The sequence below is a fragment of the Macrobrachium nipponense genome, chromosome 19 (genome assembly GCF_015104395.2).
Source record: "Macrobrachium nipponense isolate FS-2020 chromosome 19, ASM1510439v2, whole genome shotgun sequence".
In the NCBI taxonomy this organism is placed as follows: Eukaryota; Metazoa; Arthropoda; class Malacostraca; order Decapoda; family Palaemonidae; genus Macrobrachium; species Macrobrachium nipponense.
Genome location: NC_061088.1, coordinates 57,527,481 through 57,545,286, shown reverse-complemented (window position 1 = coordinate 57,545,286; position 17,806 = coordinate 57,527,481). Strand labels below are relative to the sequence as shown.

At 39.2% G+C, this 17,806-nt stretch overlaps 1 protein-coding gene across 5 annotated transcripts in view; it reads right to left on the bottom strand.

Annotated features, from left to right (window-relative positions):
- The window catches only part of LOC135217263 (tRNA pseudouridine synthase Pus10-like), a 357,385-nt gene that overhangs the window by 24,682 nt on the left and 314,897 nt on the right, over window positions 1–17,806 (bottom strand). For 4 of the 5 annotated variants that reach the window (XR_010315089.1, XR_010315090.1, XM_064253011.1 and 1 more), the window contains one exon: window positions 9,377–9,480. The exons of the other annotated variant lie outside the window; for it this stretch is intronic. Coding sequence is in view for 1 of the 4 variants with exons in the window: in XM_064253017.1 (XP_064109087.1) it covers window positions 9,442–9,480 (39 nt within the window). In the remaining 3 variants the exon portion in view is untranslated. Of the gene's footprint in view, window positions 1–9,376; window positions 9,481–17,806 lie in introns of those variants that run through there. 5 annotated transcript variants of the gene reach the window in all.

Sequence of the window (17,806 nt, the reverse complement as noted above, 5' to 3'; positions counted from 1 at the left end):
CCTCTTTCTCCATCAATGGAGCCGTACTATTTTTCATTACCAGTGAGGCCGTAAGGTTTGGCTTGCAATAAATTCTTGCTGTTATTTTCTTATATGGTGCTAGGGGGGTGGTTCCTCTTCGCAGTATACCAAGGATGGCTTTCCTTTCATCTTCGTGGTGTTTGTTGTACGATATCTGATGGTATATCACTATTTCTTTGTCTTTGTCTTGTGTGTTGTCCCTCGGGGTCGGGTTATGGAAAGCCTCTAATCTCTTTTTGACAACTTGCTGGATCATGCCATCTGGGTAGCCGTTATTTGTGAGCAACTGTTGAACTCTGTTGATTTCTTCGTTTGTCGCTTTCCACGTCGAACAGTGTGTTATGGCGCATTTTATGTATGCATTTACCACAGATCGTTTATACGCATCAGGGCATTCTCCTCTAGCATTTAAGCATCTCCCAGCATCTGTCTTTTTAGTGTATATGGTGGTATTGTATTTGTTGTTTTTCTGGGTCACAAGTACGTCCAAGAAGGGGAGCATTTTCTCATCACTTTTTTTCTACCGTAAAATTTAATGTAGAATTTGCTCGGAGTTTATTTACTAATTCATCTATGTCATTTTTGCCCTTTGTTGTGATAAAGATATCATCAATATGTCTCCCATAGATTCTGGGTTTTGGGTGTTCTTCAAAAGTGACCTCTTCTGTGTGTGCCATGTATGCGTTTGCAAAAAGAACCCCAAGGGGGAACCCATTGCTATGCCATAGCAATGGGTTCCCCCCTTGGGGGTCTTTTTGCAAACACATTTTACTGTTGGTATCACGCCGATATAAGATAAATAACGTAAGGTTCGTATTACGATGATATAAAAGAAAATTGCAAACGGAATCACTTTTTTTTTTTGCTCAATAAACATGCCGCCAACATAATCTGTTAAAGAAAAAAAAAAGTTCATAATTACAACAAGACATATTCAAGCCATATTTCCATACAAAAACATGTCGTATAAGGAAAAACATCCTTGTCTCATACAAGTCAAGTATCGATATTCGTTTATGCTAACTAGAAGCAAGAAAATTCGCTCAGAATTGCGTTAAATATGGCGAAATAAACTTTTATTTGCCATCAGCTGATTTCCAAAACAAAACATTGGCCGCTCAATAATATGAGAATACATACAATATTATTGGATACAGTGAAGTAATGTATAACTTTTTAAAAGATTTATGGAAAAGATACATATTTAGTTTTTCTTCTGTGCTTATCTTAATTTTCGTCACTATGCTATCTATGTAGCAGCGGCATCTCGAGCTCGTACAGTCGTACCTTAATTTTTTGCTTGAGAAACAAAGCAAAAAATCGACCGAGTTGCACAGTTATATTTTGTATTTCTATCCCATGGAAAAACAAACAAATTGCAGTGTTGCAAAATCGAATGTATACGAGAGTTTTGTCTTATAAAATCAATTTAGGCAACAATTGTAAATATGTTATAAAAACGTGATTCAATGGTAATTCAGGCGCAACTGAACAACCTATTGTCTTCATCACGTGAAGGGCTGTTACAAAGTCTTCAAATGGACATGCGTACTGTCACTGTATCATATTTATGTAGAATAATAAAAAAATACCCTGTAATACATTTTTCATACACATTTTAAACATAAAATAAATGAAAACTTATAACATAAAGCTGAATTTTTATTATAATTAGCGCCCAAATTAACCCTCTTACGCCGACTGGATGTATTTTATGTCGACTTACAAAAGTTTTTTTTTAAATTTGCAGAAAAATACTTATAGGCCTACCAGCCTAAAACTTTTGAATCACGCGCCTTGGGGGATGCTGGGAGTTCACGGATCAAGGTGTTGTTTTGTTTACAATCGTTACACAGGCGCGCAAGTGCGAATTTCTTTCTTGCCGCACTAAAAAGTATCTGTGACACATCTCGGAAATTATTTCGTCACTTTGACATAATTTTTGTACCATTGTAAATTAGCCGTTACATGAAGTATTATATATGAAAATGTGCGCATTTTTATGTAGAATACAACAATAAAATACTCATGATTGTAGCATTTATCAGTTTTGAGATATTTTCATATAAATAACGATAATTGCCAAAATTTCAACCTTCGGTCAACTTTGACTCTACCGAAATAGTCGAAAAACACAATTGTAAGCTAAAACTCTTAAATTTTAGTAATATTCAATCATTTACCTTAATTTTGCAACTAATTGGAAGTCTCTAGCACAATATTTCGATTTATGGTGAATTTATGAAAAAACTTTTTCCTTACGTCCGCGCGGTAACTCTTCCGAAAAAAATCATACATGCGATTGCGGTAATGTTTGCACCATTTTAAAATTAGCCGTTATATAAAGTTTTATATATGGAAATGTGCGCAATTTCATGCACAATGCAACTAAAAACAACCCATGGTTGTAGCTTTTATCAGTTTTGAGATATTTTCATATAAATAACAATAATTGCCAAAATTTCAACCTTCGGTCAACTTTGACTCTACCGAAATGGTCGAAAAAACGCAATTGTAAGCTAAAACGCTTATATTCTAGTAATATTCAAGCATTTACCTTCATTTTGCAACAAATTGGAAGTCTCTAGCACAATATTCGATTATGGTGAATTTATGAAAAAAATAACATTTTCTTTACGTCCGCGCGGTAACTCTTCCGAAAAAATCATATGTGCGATTGTGGTAATGTTTGCACCATTTTAAATTAGCCGTTACATAAAGTTATATATATGAAAATGTGCGCAATTTCATGTAGAATACAACAAAAAATAATTGAAGGTTGTAGCTTTTCTCATTTTCAAAATATTTGCATATAAATCACGATAAATAGAAAAAAAACCACGTTCGGTCAATTTTGACTCTACCGAAATGGTCGAAAACGCAAATTGTAAGCTAAAACTCTTACAGTCTAGTAATATTCAGTCATTTATCTTCATCTTGAAACAAATTCGAAGTCTCCTAGCAAAATATTTAGATTTATTGTTTGAATTAAACAAAAAAAAAAATCTTTCCTTCCCTCCGCGCGTGGATTCTCCGCCACAAATCTCCGAAATGCGTACGTCCCATTCTTGGAATATTTGCTCCGTTTCATATTAGGCATTTCATAGAGTTTTATGTATGAAAATGTGCGCAATTTCATGTAGAATAAAACGAAAAATATTTGAAGGTTGTAGCTTTTCTTATTTCTGAAATAATTGCATATAAAAAAAGATTATAAAAAAATTCGACATTCGGTCAACTTTAACTCGTCAGATATGGTCGAAAACTGCAATTGTAAGCTAATACTCTTACAGTATAGTAATATTCAATCACTTGTCTTCATTTTGAAAAAAATTGGAAGTCTCTAGGACAATATTTAGATTTATGGTGAATTTTTGAAAAAAATATTTGTTTACGTCCGCGCGTTACAAATTCATGCATTATTTTGTGATAATATTTTCTGTGTGTTGCTTTTATCGTTTTACAATGTGTTATATACCAAAATGATCGCAATTTAGTGTACATTACAACGAAAAAAAAGTAACTTGTTACCTTAAACCATTTTGCACACAGCCCGATTTGAATACAATTATATATGAAATTTCGTTTTTGCGCTATAATATATCGCATTATTTATATATGATAATGATAATTTTTTTCATTTCTGATGGTTGCATACTAAACTTCAGCCAATGACAAAAAAAGGAGCCAAAAATGAACTCTTAATCTTGAAAACTAAGCGCGCTGTGATTTTTTGAAAAAAAAAAAATTTTCGCTTCCGCGCTCACTCTGAAACACTTCCGGCACACGGGAGACAATTTTTTTTTTACCGCTTCGGCGTAAGAGGGTTAATAAAATATAACCATGTTAAGTCTTTGCAAATGTATTTTTCAGGACAGTGGCCGGACAAGAACGAACATGAAAAAAACATCCTCTGCTAACGTGAAGGGGAGTTACAAAAGCTGCCTTAATTTGTATCACATTTATGTACAAAAATAAAAATACCCTATACGTATTTTCATACACATTTTAAAAATAAAAACATGAACATTTATAAAACCGACACATTGCTGGCTAAATCTGCACTTTTTTTAACTCTATATTTTCGGAAAAGCGGCAGGCGGCAGCTCACAAGAACGAACATGAAAAAAACATCATCTTTGATAATGTGAAGGGCAGTTTCAAAAGCTGCCTTTCATTATATTTCTGTGCAGAAATAAAAATACCCTATACGTAATACATTTTCATACATATTTTAAACATGAACATTTATAAATCGACACATCCAAGGGTAAATTTGCACTTATTTAACTCGATATTTTCAGCATAGAACAGCATCAGAGGCATATATATTACCCTAATACCTATGTAATAACTCTCAATAAAAATTATTAATATCATTTGTATAACCTTTATGGCCAGAATGGTAAAAATACCTTAAAATACCTTATTTTTTAAATGAATATTTTTTACGACAGCCATAAAACCGATTCGCCACTAAGTGATTGCATTGTTAACTGCGGGCCGCCTGTATATATATATAATATAGATATATACTATATATATATATATATATATATATATGTATGATGTATGTATTATTATATATATTATTATAATATATAATTTTATATATATATATATATGTGTATGTATGTATGTATGTATGTATATATATATATATATATAGATAATATATTATAATATATATATAATATATATATATATATATATATATATATTATATGTGTATGTATGTATGTATGTATGTATGTATTAATATATATATGATATATATATATATATATATATATATATATATAGTATATATATAGTATGTTATAATATATATATATTATATTTATTATGTATGATGATATATATATATAATATATATAATATATATATATCATATATTATATCAACATCACACCATCATACCCCATTAATAATGATATGTATAGATATAGATATATCTATATATATATATATATATATATGTAATGACTTATCGTATGTATATATATATATATACAGTGGACCCCCCAGTATTTCGCGTTCTCCAGATTCGCGGACTCACACATTCGCGGATTTCTCTCGGGAAGTTTCCCTGCATTATTCGCGGAAAATTCACAGAATTCATTCGCGGTATTTTTCTATGATAAATATCCACAAATTCCTGGTTTTTTTTGATGAATTTCATCATAAAATGCACTTTTTGTGACTAAAACTATTAAAAAAACCATGTAGGAAAATTTTTAGTGGGTTTTTCATGAGTTGTAACTAACAAAATAGGCTGTTTTTAGCCTTTTTATAGGGGTTCCAAACATTCGCGGATTCTAACTATTCACGGGGGGGTCTGGTACGCATCCCCCGCGAATACGGGGGGACCACTGTATATATATATATATATATATACATATATATATATATTATTAATAAGATAATAATTATATATATATAATATATTTAAAAATTATAAAATTATTTTTATATAATACACATAATATATATACACATAATAATAAATAATATATATATATATATATATAATATACATTATTATATATATATTATATATGATATATATATATATAAATATATATATATATATAGATATATATATATATATATATATATATATATATATATATATATATATATATACATATAGTACAGTGGTACCTCGACATACAAAAGGCTCAACTTACGAAAAACTCGAAATACGAACAATTTTACAGTTCTACATACGAAAAGGTTTCAAGATGCGAAAGGTTGTTGCTGTAAAGTCCCGAGATTCGCCCGGACCACCGAGAACAATTTTAAAACTCTTGCGCCGCCAACTGAGTAAACTCGCCACCATCCTCCTGCTCTCCCATTGGTTCCTGATGCTAGTCACCCCATAAGGTCCTGCTCTCCTATTGGTCAGCATCTACCCCTTGTGCTTTAAGTATTCTATTGGAAAAAGGATGCTGTAAATTGAAAAACTTATTCATGCAACGCATTTAATAAAAAAAAAAAAACATTAGGTAAAGATAGAATAAAGAATAGAAATGAATGGCTATTATACTGTTTGGTAGTTTCAGTAGTTGAAGAGAGATAATGAAAATTGGCTTACTGTGTAAAGTGATTGCTTGGCGATCATTCGATACTCGTAAGTGCTGGATGTAAACAGAAGTTTGGAAGCTTTTTTTTGTTTGTTTATTATAGTTAATGGTTACTTAATAATTATTTGAAATGAGTACATGCAATACATTTAATAAAAAAAATTGTGAATTAGATATCATAAAATATAAAATAAATCAGACTGCCAACAAATATGTATTTTTTAGACTACTTCTTCTGTTTTAATATTACGTTACGTATACGCATGTTTCATTATAGCTGTCAGTAACTCGGTATCTCCATTAGGTAAAGATAGAATAAAGAATAGAAATTAATGGTTATTATACTGTTTGGTAGTTTCATTAGTTGAAGAGAGATACTAATGAAAATTTATGGTTTACTGTGTGCTAGGAAAAATGATTGCTTGGCGTTCGTTCGGTACTCGTAAGATGGGTAAGAGCTGAATGTAAACAATCAATTGGAAGGTTTTTTTTGTTTGTTTGTTTGTGTATTATAGTTAATGATTAATTAATAATTATTTGAAATGAGTACATACTGATTATTTATACATTTTATTGGCATATTCTAAGCTTTTAGCTCTTAGGTTTAGATGTTAGAATCATAGACTAGGCTACTGTAGCAACCGCTAACATAGGCTAGGCTTATTGCTAAGGGACATATGCTAAAGTCCTAATATATGCAGTAAAAATGGGGTTGAACATTACATGCAGTTGAATATTACTCAAGTATGTACAGTATTTTGCCTTTTTGGAATCATATTTCTTCCGTCGGATTGGCGTCGTAACCTTAGAACATGTGTTTTAGGCCTGGAAATATAATTTACTGGGGTGTTTTTGGAGGGCTTGGAATGGATTAGCCATTTTACATGTAAAATGTGGTCCAAGATACGAAAACCTCATGATACGAAGGGCGCCTCGGAAAGGATTAATTTTGTATCTCGAGGTACTACTGTATATTATATAAAGGTAATGTCATGGAGGAAAATGAAAAACGAGAACTGCTCGAGATCTTTCGGTCTTAACTAAAGGCAAGACTGATCAGAACAATGCAAAACACAGTGCATCAAGAACACCAGTCAAAGCTGGTGCAAGCTCCAGAGAGACGCATGCACTGGATACAGATAGTGAAGCCTTCAAAGAGGCTGACCTACCAGGTATATCTGGCACAGCCTCCCAAGAGGCAGAATGCCAAAAATCACTGGTACAACCTCCAAAGAGGCAAGAGTGCCAGAAATTATGAGTACAGCCTCCAAAGAGGTAGACTGCCAGAAATCACTGGCCCAACCTCCAAAGAGGCATAAGTGCAGTACACCACTGATCTTCCTTTTATGTTACCAAAGGAAGCACCTCTAGTAGCATTTACACTTCATCTTTGTTTAGCCACAATACTAGAAAATGATATTCCTGGTCTAACATACTGGCTTAATACTTCTGTTTAGTCTCTGTGAATGTTATGTGTTCAGTTACCCTTAATATCTGGATTTCTTTTTCCTTGATGTCCAATTTTGTGAAGAGAATGTATATTTCTACAATCTATACATTTTGCTTCTTTATAACATTCACCATACTATGGTTCACTACCCTTAACATGTGACAGGCTTGCCTTGTGGCTTCTTCCTACAAGAACCTAACTATGACCATATTCTTTACAATAAAAAAATCACACCGGTCTTTGGATATACTAACCTTAAAACGTAACCGTACTGCTTTTATTACATTAGGTAAGGAAGTAGAAGTGAACATAATAATTAAATTTGGAAGTGAAACCAAGGCTCCATTGATCATCTTCATTCTTTCAATTCTAATGATACCTTGATATCTTAATTCTTCTACAAATTTCTCCTCAGAGTATGTCATCAGTTGGTGTGCAAATACCATTCCCTTGTGTGATTCCAAATACTGAGCAGTAGACTTGAACTCCTCCAAGATGCAATAATGCTTTGAATTTTTCACTTTCTTTTGCTGAGGCCAATTTTGTTGTCAGACCTTCAGATGATAGTTTATGTTATATAATTGCCACGACACTTCACAATGTCTCAGTATTCATTATAAATATCACAATTAGTATCTCCCAAATTAAAGGTCAGGTGCTTATCATAAAAATTTCCAATACATTTTTCGTCAATTTCCATTTGCTCTGTGCGGGAGCATACAGTCAGTTCCAATGTTATTACACTAGAAGGTTTCCTAGCCACGTCCAAACACAGGTTTTCAGAGGAAGGAGCTGCGCTCATCATCTGTGCCGAAAGGGTATCTTCAAAGGGTCCAGGGTACTAAATAATTTATTGCTACTCATAAAGATTAAATTGAAAGACAAAAAATTGGGTAAATCTGAAAATTTTGAAAAGATATCTGCCTTTTATGGCATTTATTTGTCCACCAGTGGCACCAGCAGGAGCCGGCTCCTAAGTGATCACCCCTATCCTGCCCCACAGGAGATGGCTCATCACCATTAGGGTGGCTCATGTGTAAGCCAAATCTGCTTGTTGAGACATATAGTATTACAAGAATAGATCATCCCCACCCTAATCATATTATAAGCAAATCAGGCAGAATGCCAAGAGTCCTATCCCCAGAACCAGACCACCCTTGAAATCCATGGTCCAGCTCTGCAGAATAGTTCTGCCCTTGAGCTATCAATCTGATATTTCTCAGGTCCAAACATTATCAGGTAGTTGATGACCCTACCACAGTTCCAACTATTAGCTTCAGATATAAACCCCAGTCCAAGCTATGATACCTTTTCATATTTATCATGTCATATAAATTTTACCAAAAAATTCCACATGAATATGGAATCAAACCTGGGAACAAACTGCAGGGGTTTGTTCAAGAGGCCCCTTACCACATCAAGATGGTCCTACATTCAGGGGGTTAAAGGGAGAGAGGAGTGTAGACCGACTGGCAAGAGGGTGGAAGGGGCTTTCCTTACCTGTCAGTTTTTAACTACCTTGCCAATAAGTATTATGAATGTCTGTTTCCAGCTCAAGCTTGAAACAATATCCTGTGTCAAAAACTTTAGGTTTGTATACAAGAAAAAATACAAATTACTCTTTACAAATACGTATGATATTTATGAGTTTATTACTTTATTAACACTGGATTTTTAAAGTTCTTGTTCTTATAAGTTCCACTTAGCAGTCAGTATTCTGAATTTTAAGAAATTATAAAAAAAGAATGAAGAACTTTCTTTATGGAAATAATTTCAAAATCAAGTAATACTTAAAATTGTGGGCATAGAAAGAAAGAAGTTTTATTTATTAAATGTATTTTATTTTTGCCTTATAAAACCTTATCCTTTCACCTATGATGAATGTCATTCGCTGCACTTAGGAGGCCAGTCTAAGGCAACTCTCTGTAACATAAAAAGTTGATAAATTAACAAACAAGTTGGCAAAAAACAAAATTGTAAATTACCCTAACTGGAAAGTGGAAGTGTTATCTTATGCTATGGAGCAAAAGGCAAGATTTACAAACTCAGAAGTAGGTTGAATTTACCATCTCCATCTCACTAATAATAAGAGGTTCATATTTAAAGTATTTTTCAAAGTAAGAATTTAGATCTGAGAATTTACCACTGGGCATTTAAATTTTAATACTGAACTGTACAGAACAAATTTTTATATCAAAAACACGTTTTCCATATAACAATTTGTAAACCATAACTATATCATACAAGAGTTGACGAAGTATAAATTTTACTAATGATAAAAAAAATCCTTCATATTCATCTTATTCAGTTTACAGTTTGTTTATTGCAGTGAAATTATGAGTTTTTTCTGGGCTCAGCTCGTGTCGGCCTATGAAATATCCTTAAGTTCATTATTTCTAGGTAAAATTAACCTAAAATTACCAGAGAAAAAATAAAATCAAGAAAATGTCAGTAAAACTGACTCGCTCACTCTATAAAAGAAGTGTCGGTATGGAAATAGGGGCGAGTGGGATCACTACCACGAGTCATTTACCATTTAGACCTTCCAACATAAAATCCCCACCTGAGAGAGCTGATACTAAAGGGTGATGCGACCGCTACTACTACTACTACCGACGCCACGCGGACAGCAGCGCCCCTAGCGGTCATCCTTAAACTTTAGCTCTACAACGCTAGGTGCTTCTTTTTCACTTGTGTTGTTTTTCGCTGGATTTTATCCCTAATTACGATGGAACGTGCTGCAATTGCTTCGGCTAAGTTAAGTGCCTCATAAGTAGTAATTTTTGGTATTCCAGTCTTCCAGGGACCAGTATTTTCCTTTTTATAGGTCATATACGGTCTCCCGGTTGACTCGGGGCGGCCTTGTGCCGCCTCGTGTTATTAAGATTTCCTGGTCTCCCATACTGGGACATCTTATGCTTATGGGCTTTTTATATTTACGTTCATCGTTTTATTACATCGATTTTATAGTTAGGACACAGCCCTTTTACCATTTTTCTCTTAGTTTGGTATTTAGGGCTATACTGTGTTTTTCTGGCCCAGCATCCCAGCTCTTGCTCTTCATCGGCTACTGCTGGCTCCGAGTAGTCGACTGTTCTTCGGATCAGTTCGCCTCCTCCTGGGCTTCTTTTTCTTTTACTAAAAGTGTCTCTTCTTTCTTTTACGATGTATTATTTATCAGTGTTATTTAGGGTGTTAGGCTAGCCTAGGTGCTTTGTGCCATGTGTTGGTACAGGCTGGTTCACGTGGCCCCTCTGTGGTTGTGTTGCTATCGCGGCTTAGGCCACCTACGTTCACGTGTCCCTTAAGCACCTTACCCTCCCCCTTCCCTCCCTACCATGTGATAGGGAGGGGTCTGGTGGATCTCCTTGGTTGTCACGACAACCACCGTAGCCTACCTCCCTCTCCCTCCGAGGAGGCCAGGAGTTCCGTACCAGCTGGGGTCTAGGGCGACCACTTGTCTCAGGTACCGGGTTACCGAGAGTAGTAGTAGGGACGTAGGAGGAGGCGGAGAGAGAGAGGAGGAGGAGGAGGAGGAGGAGGAGGAGGAGGAGGAGGAGGAGGAGGAGGAGGAGGAGGAGGCCACCCCCCCTCTCTCTCTCGTCCGCCGTCCCCCCCCCCCATATTTTCCCCAGTCCCAATCCTTTCCCTACCTTAACGGACGGAGCCCCCGCTGAAGCCGGGAGCCCCTTCGGTTATAGGTCCACCTGGCTCCGCCAGTGGGCGGGGTGGGAATTTACTAGTGGTCTGTTTGCTTGCCTACTATATCCTGTTTTTCGCTACCGGAGGAGAGCTCGCTTCTTACCCGGGCACTCCTCTAGTAGACGGAAAGTGTTATACCTCATTCTATACGGATATACCCTTACTGATACGATGACTTTTAGTTTTTAATTTAATTTTATGTACTATCTCCGTCGTGGTTTCATGGCTCCTCACCACACCTGGTTGGAACCTTTTTCCTGTCTCCGGCGTAAGCCTCAGACCCCCACCAACCGCCTAGCTAACCACACGTATTACGGCGGGGCTCTAGTTTAATCTAACTTACATGCTCCGGCATGCAGCGGAGTCTATGTTAGGCTGTAAGTGTGCACTCTGATACTCATGTATCTCTCCACTTACAGGCTACCAACTGCCAGGTTCCAGGTTGCAACGCTACGTTGTACGACCCCTGCGCCCATGAAGAGTGTAGGACCCACGCCCCGTGTGCCACTAACCACAACGGGCTGATCGTTTGGCACCCGGAGGCATGCACCATCTGCTATGACCTCGTGAGTCAGCTTTTGGGTGGGGTAAGTTAACTCCTGGACATTTCTTCGTCTTATCAATCACTAACCCTTAGTTTTAAGCTTCTTTAAACCGTATCTCCACCGCTAGAAGCTTCATATCGCCTTCTCTTACAGGCTGCCGCCGTGAAGGAAGTCGCTCTGGCAACCCTGAAAGCTTGGGTGGGCGGCTTCGGGAAGAACGCCGCCAAGGGCCAGCCTTATATGCTGCACAAGAAGCTGGCCGTCCAGATCTTCCCCGGAGGCAAGGCGACGGGGTATGTGGACCCCATCTCAGCAGCCCCACTCATAGCTTCCATTCAGCAGGAGGTGCAGCAGGCGTTTGGGTCCGTCTCGACGCAGGAGCCGGTCCCAGATGTGGCTAACCTGGACCTTAATCTCGAGCCTATGGCGGTAGGTGCGGAGGATTTGTTGGTTGAGGTAGGTGTGTCGGGCGCTCAAGGTCTACCCTTGGGCGCTCCTGGATCTTCTTCCCCTGTTCCTTCTTCTTCCTTCCAAGGCTTCACGGGATCTGAGATCCCTGCTCGTTCTCCCGCTCTCTCTGTACCCCCGAAGGTGAAGGGACAGAGAGAACAGAAGACCCTACATAAGACGACTTCTAAGAAGTCGTCGTCTTCTTCAGCTAGGAAGTCTACGACTTCCTATGCAGATGCGGTGAAAACGAAGCCTAGCTCTTCCTATTCAAAGAGCTCTAGAAGCAAGGCTTCTAAGGAGAAGGCTCGCGCTCTGGCCGAGCCAATGCCTTCTCCGGCATCTACCGGATCTACTCCGGTAACTCCTGTTGGGGTGGCGGGACCTAGCTCTTTTGATCCCACCACTTTCTCAGCGGTAGTGATGCAACAAGTGGGAGAGATGGTTGGCTCTCTTGGTACCAAGTTTGAGTAAATGTTTGCCCAGCTGTCCAGTACGATCAACCAATCTGGTCAGTCCATCCAAGACCTCTCTAACCGAGTTAGAGAGCATGACGACCGCTTTGCTGGCCTCAATCAGGCCCCTCAGACAAGCTCCCCTGTAGCAGGTACTGGTCTCCTACAGCTACCTCCTTATGAATCCCTACCAGCCTTCTCTATGGATAATCCCTGGAGAGTGGCCGCTTATGCCCCCTTCAAGGATGGCATGATTTCGATCCCGGAGTGTGGAACTAGAAGGATTGAGGACTTCGAGTTCTATCCTCCCGGACTGACTCAGCCTTTCATAGGGTATGCTAGGCTGACCGTAACTGCTCTCAATAGAGAGGATAAGATCTCTAGAGAGACTGTGCTATATAGTAGGGATCATGCACAGAGGGAATGGGTTCACTGCCTGGAGGATTGGGACTGTACCAATACCAAACTCCAGGCATTCAAGAGCCCCTTTACCATCTTCGCTACGGAGGAGGAGGCTTCTCTTCCGTTCGCTACTAAGGTAGTAGAAGCGACTCTACAGGTAGTCCTGAAAGACGAGCCCATGCCACAGTTGAGAGAGGCGGAATCTACATCTCCGCTCTTTCCGTCCTTTGGAGAATTGTGGGAGAACCTACCTGCCACTTTCTCAGTAGGTAAGCTGAAGCCAGACTGCGCGATGGATCAGTTTGGCGAGAAGCTCCCGAGACTGCCTGATAGCCTTATTCAGGCAGAATTCGATGCCCGTACAAGATTTGGGAGGTCTCTTAACTCCCTTATCATTACGGAGATGGCTGCCCTGTCCTATGCTACGGAACCGCTGTTCAAAATACTGGCTAAATCCCAGCTCCAGACGGTTAAAGCCGATGCCTTTGACTTCTTCTTAGCCAGAAGGAACTGCCGAAAGCATGTCTTGCAGGAGGCAACTATTAGGCATGAGCCTAATAGACTCCTAGCTTCCAGCATGTGGGGTGTGGACCTCTTCCCAGAAGCCTCTGTGAATGAGGTGCATCATGAGGCTGCTAGGCTTAACCAGAGCCTTAGAGCCAGATGGGGCATCTCTTCCAAGAGGAAACAAGAGAGCGCCCCTGCTGCTGGTAAGAAGTTAAAGAAAACGGGTAAGAGATTCCAACCCTATCAAAAACAGCAGCAGCAACATTTCGTTCAGGCCGTCCCAGTTACACAACAGGGACAGCCGTCAACCTCAAAGCAGACACAGCCCATTCTCCTGTTGTCTCCTCAAAGCCAACCTTCGACCTCATACGCAGTCTCGCCGGCCTTCAATTCGATGTATGAAAGCCAGGCCTACCCAACCTTCAACAGGTTTTCTAGGGGGAGCAGAGCGAGAGGTCACTTTCGCCAGCGTGGCACAGGAAGAGCTGCAAGAGGCAAGCACTTCAGAGGAGGGCGCGGAGGTCAACCCGCTCAACAACAGTGAGGCTCCCCAGGTAGGAGGGAGGCTGTTCCTCTTCTGTCACAGGTGGGGGTTCAGCAAATGGGCACAAAGCATTGTGTCCAAAGGATTGGGTTGGAGTTGGATCAAAGATCCTCCTCCAAACAAATCATTCTATCAAATACCATCAAAGGAGTTGACAGATTATGCGGAGGAACTCCTTCAGAAAGGAGCTATTGCGAGAGTCAAGCATCTAAAATTTCAAGGTCGCTTGTTCAGCGTGCCAAAGAAAGGCTCAACAAAAAGAAGGGTAATCTTAGACTTGTCAAAGCTAAACTCTTTCATTCGTTGCGACAAGTTCAAAATGCTCACCATCTCGCAGGTACGGACCTTACTTCCCCGTGGGGCCGTCACAACCTCTATCGATCTTACAGACGCATACTATCATATCCCTATAGCCAGACACTTCCGTCAATTCCTAGGCTTCAAACTAGGAAATCAGAAGTTCTCATTCAAAGTGATGCCCTTCGGTCTGAATGTAGCCCCCAGGGTATTCACGAAAATAGCAGAAGTGGTAGTTCAACAGTTGAGAACACAAGGGATAATGGTAGCAGCGTACCTCGACGATTGGTTGATCTGGGCACCAACGGTCGAGGAATGCCTCAAAGCCACGAAGAAGGTAGTACAATTTCTGGAACATATGGGGTTCCAGATAAACAAAACGAAATCCAGACTCACTCCGGAGTCTTGTTTTCAGTGGCTAGGAATCCAATGGGATTTGTCCTCCCACAATCTGTCAATTCCAGTGGTCAAAAGAAAAGAAATAGCCAAGTCTGTGAGGCAATTTCTCAAAAGCAAACAAACGTCAAGGAGAAACCAGGAAAGAATCCTAGGTTCTCTTCAGTTTGCCTCAGTGACAGACATCCTCCTGAAAGCAAGGCTGAAAGATATAAATCGAGTTTGGCGATCGAGAGCAAACGTCACATCTCGGGACAAGTTGTCAGTAATTCCACAGATCCTTCGCAATCAGCTCCGTCCATGGACAAAAGTGAAGAATCTTACCAAATTGGTACCCCTTCAATATCCCCTTCCAGTGTTAACCATTCACACGGATGCCTCCCTGTCCGGTTGGGGGGGATATTCTCAATTCAAGCAAGTTCAGGGGACTTGGTCCGTTCAATTCCGCCAGCTCCACATAAACGTTCTGGAAGCAATGGCAGTATTTCTTACCCTGAAGAGACTCCTTCCCCCAAAGAAGTCTCATCTAAGACTAGTTTTGGACAGTGCAGTGGTAGTACATTGCATCAACAGCGGAGGGTCCAAATCCAAACACGTGAATCATGTCATGATATCCATCTTTGCTCTAGGCAGGACAAAAGCACAGATGGCATCTATCTGCCACCCACTTGGCAGGGGTAAGAAATGTGATAGCGGACGCACTGTCCCAGTCAGTCCCTCCGGAGTCAGAATGGTCCCTAGACGACAGGTCATTCCAGTGGATATGCCAGAGAGTCCCAGGTCTCCAAGTAGATCTCTTCGCCTCACAAGCGAACCACAAGCTCCCTTGCTATGTGGCCCCAAACCTGGACCCTCTGGCTTATGCCACGGACACCCATGTCGTTAGACTCGGAATCAATGGAAGAAAAATCTATGTATTTCCTCCAGTGAATCTTCTTTTGAAAGTCTTGAGCAAGCTGAGGACTTTCAAGGGACTAGTAGCTCTGATTGCTCCAGATGCCAAAAAGCAACTGTATCCTCCTGCTTCTGGAATTGGGTCTCGACCTCAAAGGATTCCCCAATCCAAGCTGTCGCAATCAGTACAAATGAGGACTGTGTTCGCTTCCTCAGGAATTCTTCAGACCCTAACTTTATGGACTTCATGAAGTTTTGCGGCTAAAAAGATGCTAACATTGACCCACAAAACATCCTCTTTCTAGAATCAGATAAAAGAGAGTCAACTATTAGACAATATGACTCAGCTGTTAAAAAATTAGCATCCTTCCTGAAAGAATCAAACACTACAACCATGACAGTTAACTTAGCTATATCCTTTTTCAGGTCCTTGTTTGAAAAAGGCTTAGCAGCTAGCACTATTACTACTAATAAATTGGCTTTGAAGAAAATCTTTCAGTTGGGTTTCCAAATAGACTTAACAGAATCTTACTTTACGTCTATTCCCAAAGCCTGTGCTAGACTTAGACCTTCTCAAAGGCCTACTTCAGTTTCATGGTTCTTAAATGATGTCCTCAAACTAGCCTCAGATACTGACAACTCGTCTTGCACATTCACAATGCTACTTAGAAAGACGTTATTTTTGTTAAGCCTGGCTTCAGGAGCCAGAATTTCAGAACTGTCGGCTCTATCCAGAGATGCGGGTCATGTAGAATTTCTCCCCTCAGGAGAAGTTCTACTTTATCCGGATCGCAGCTTTTTAGCTAAAAATGAGGATCCCCTTGCAAGGTGGGCCCCTTGGAAAGTCATCCCACTTCCGCAAGATCCTTCTCTTTGCCCAGTATCAACTTTAAGAGCCTTTCTATCTCATACATCCTCTAGATCCTCAGGTCCTCTCTTTATGAGAGAAAAAGGTGGCACTTTATCAGTGAAAGGAATCAGACAACAGATCCTTTACTTCATTAAACAAGCCAACCCTGAATCATTTCCAAAAGCACATGATATCAGAGGAGTAGCCACCTCAATTAATTATTTCCAACATATGAATTTTGAGGATCTTAAAAAGTATACTGGATGGAAATCACCGACAGTCTTTAAACGTCATTACCTGAAGTCCTTGGAATCTTTAAAATTTTCAGCAGTAGCAGCGGGAAACATTGTTTCTCCTGATACTGCACAGTAGTTGTAGTATAGATCCAGGTCTCCTTTCTACCTACCTCGTCCAACATGCCTCACCCTATTGCCATGCTACTCGGGATACTCTAGCCTTAGCCGCTAGAATCATATTGGTGGAATGCCCCTTATTTTTTTGCTAGGGACATCCACGTTGTGTACATATAATGTACTTCAGTGTTTCTACCCTTATTTTTATGCTAGGGTAGAACACAATGAGTTTGTATATTTTGTAAATATTTAATTAAGTGAATCATTCTATATTGTTCTTGCCATTACACTATTATGTATCACTATGTCTAGTATAAGCTAATTTTAAGTACTTTATATTGATTTGCTATCTTTACCCTGCCATTGTTTAGTTTAAGCTAGCTTTAAGTACTTTTGTTTGTATACTGTAATGAGTCTTGATTCACTTATATTATATTACCTTTTTTACTATTGGGTTTCATTTGTCCTTTTTTCCATCTTGTCTGTTTCTCTGGTACTATTTCATAGGCCGACACGAGCTGAGCCCAGAAAAGGGATTTTGACGTAGGAAAAATCTATTTCTGGGTGATTGGCTCGTGTCGCCCTATGAAACCCACCCTATTTATTTTTACCCACCCTACAGGACAAGATGTTCATAGATTAAGGATGACCGCTAGGGGCGCTGCTGTCCGCGTGGCGTCGGTAGTAGTAGTAGTAGCGGTCGCATCACCCTTTAGTATCAGCTCTCTCAGGTGGGGATTTTATGTTGGAAGGTCTAAATGGTAAATGACTCGTGGTAGTGATCCCACTCGCCCCTATTTCCATACCGACACTTCTTTTATAGAGTGAGCGAGTCAGTTTTACTGACATTTTCTTGA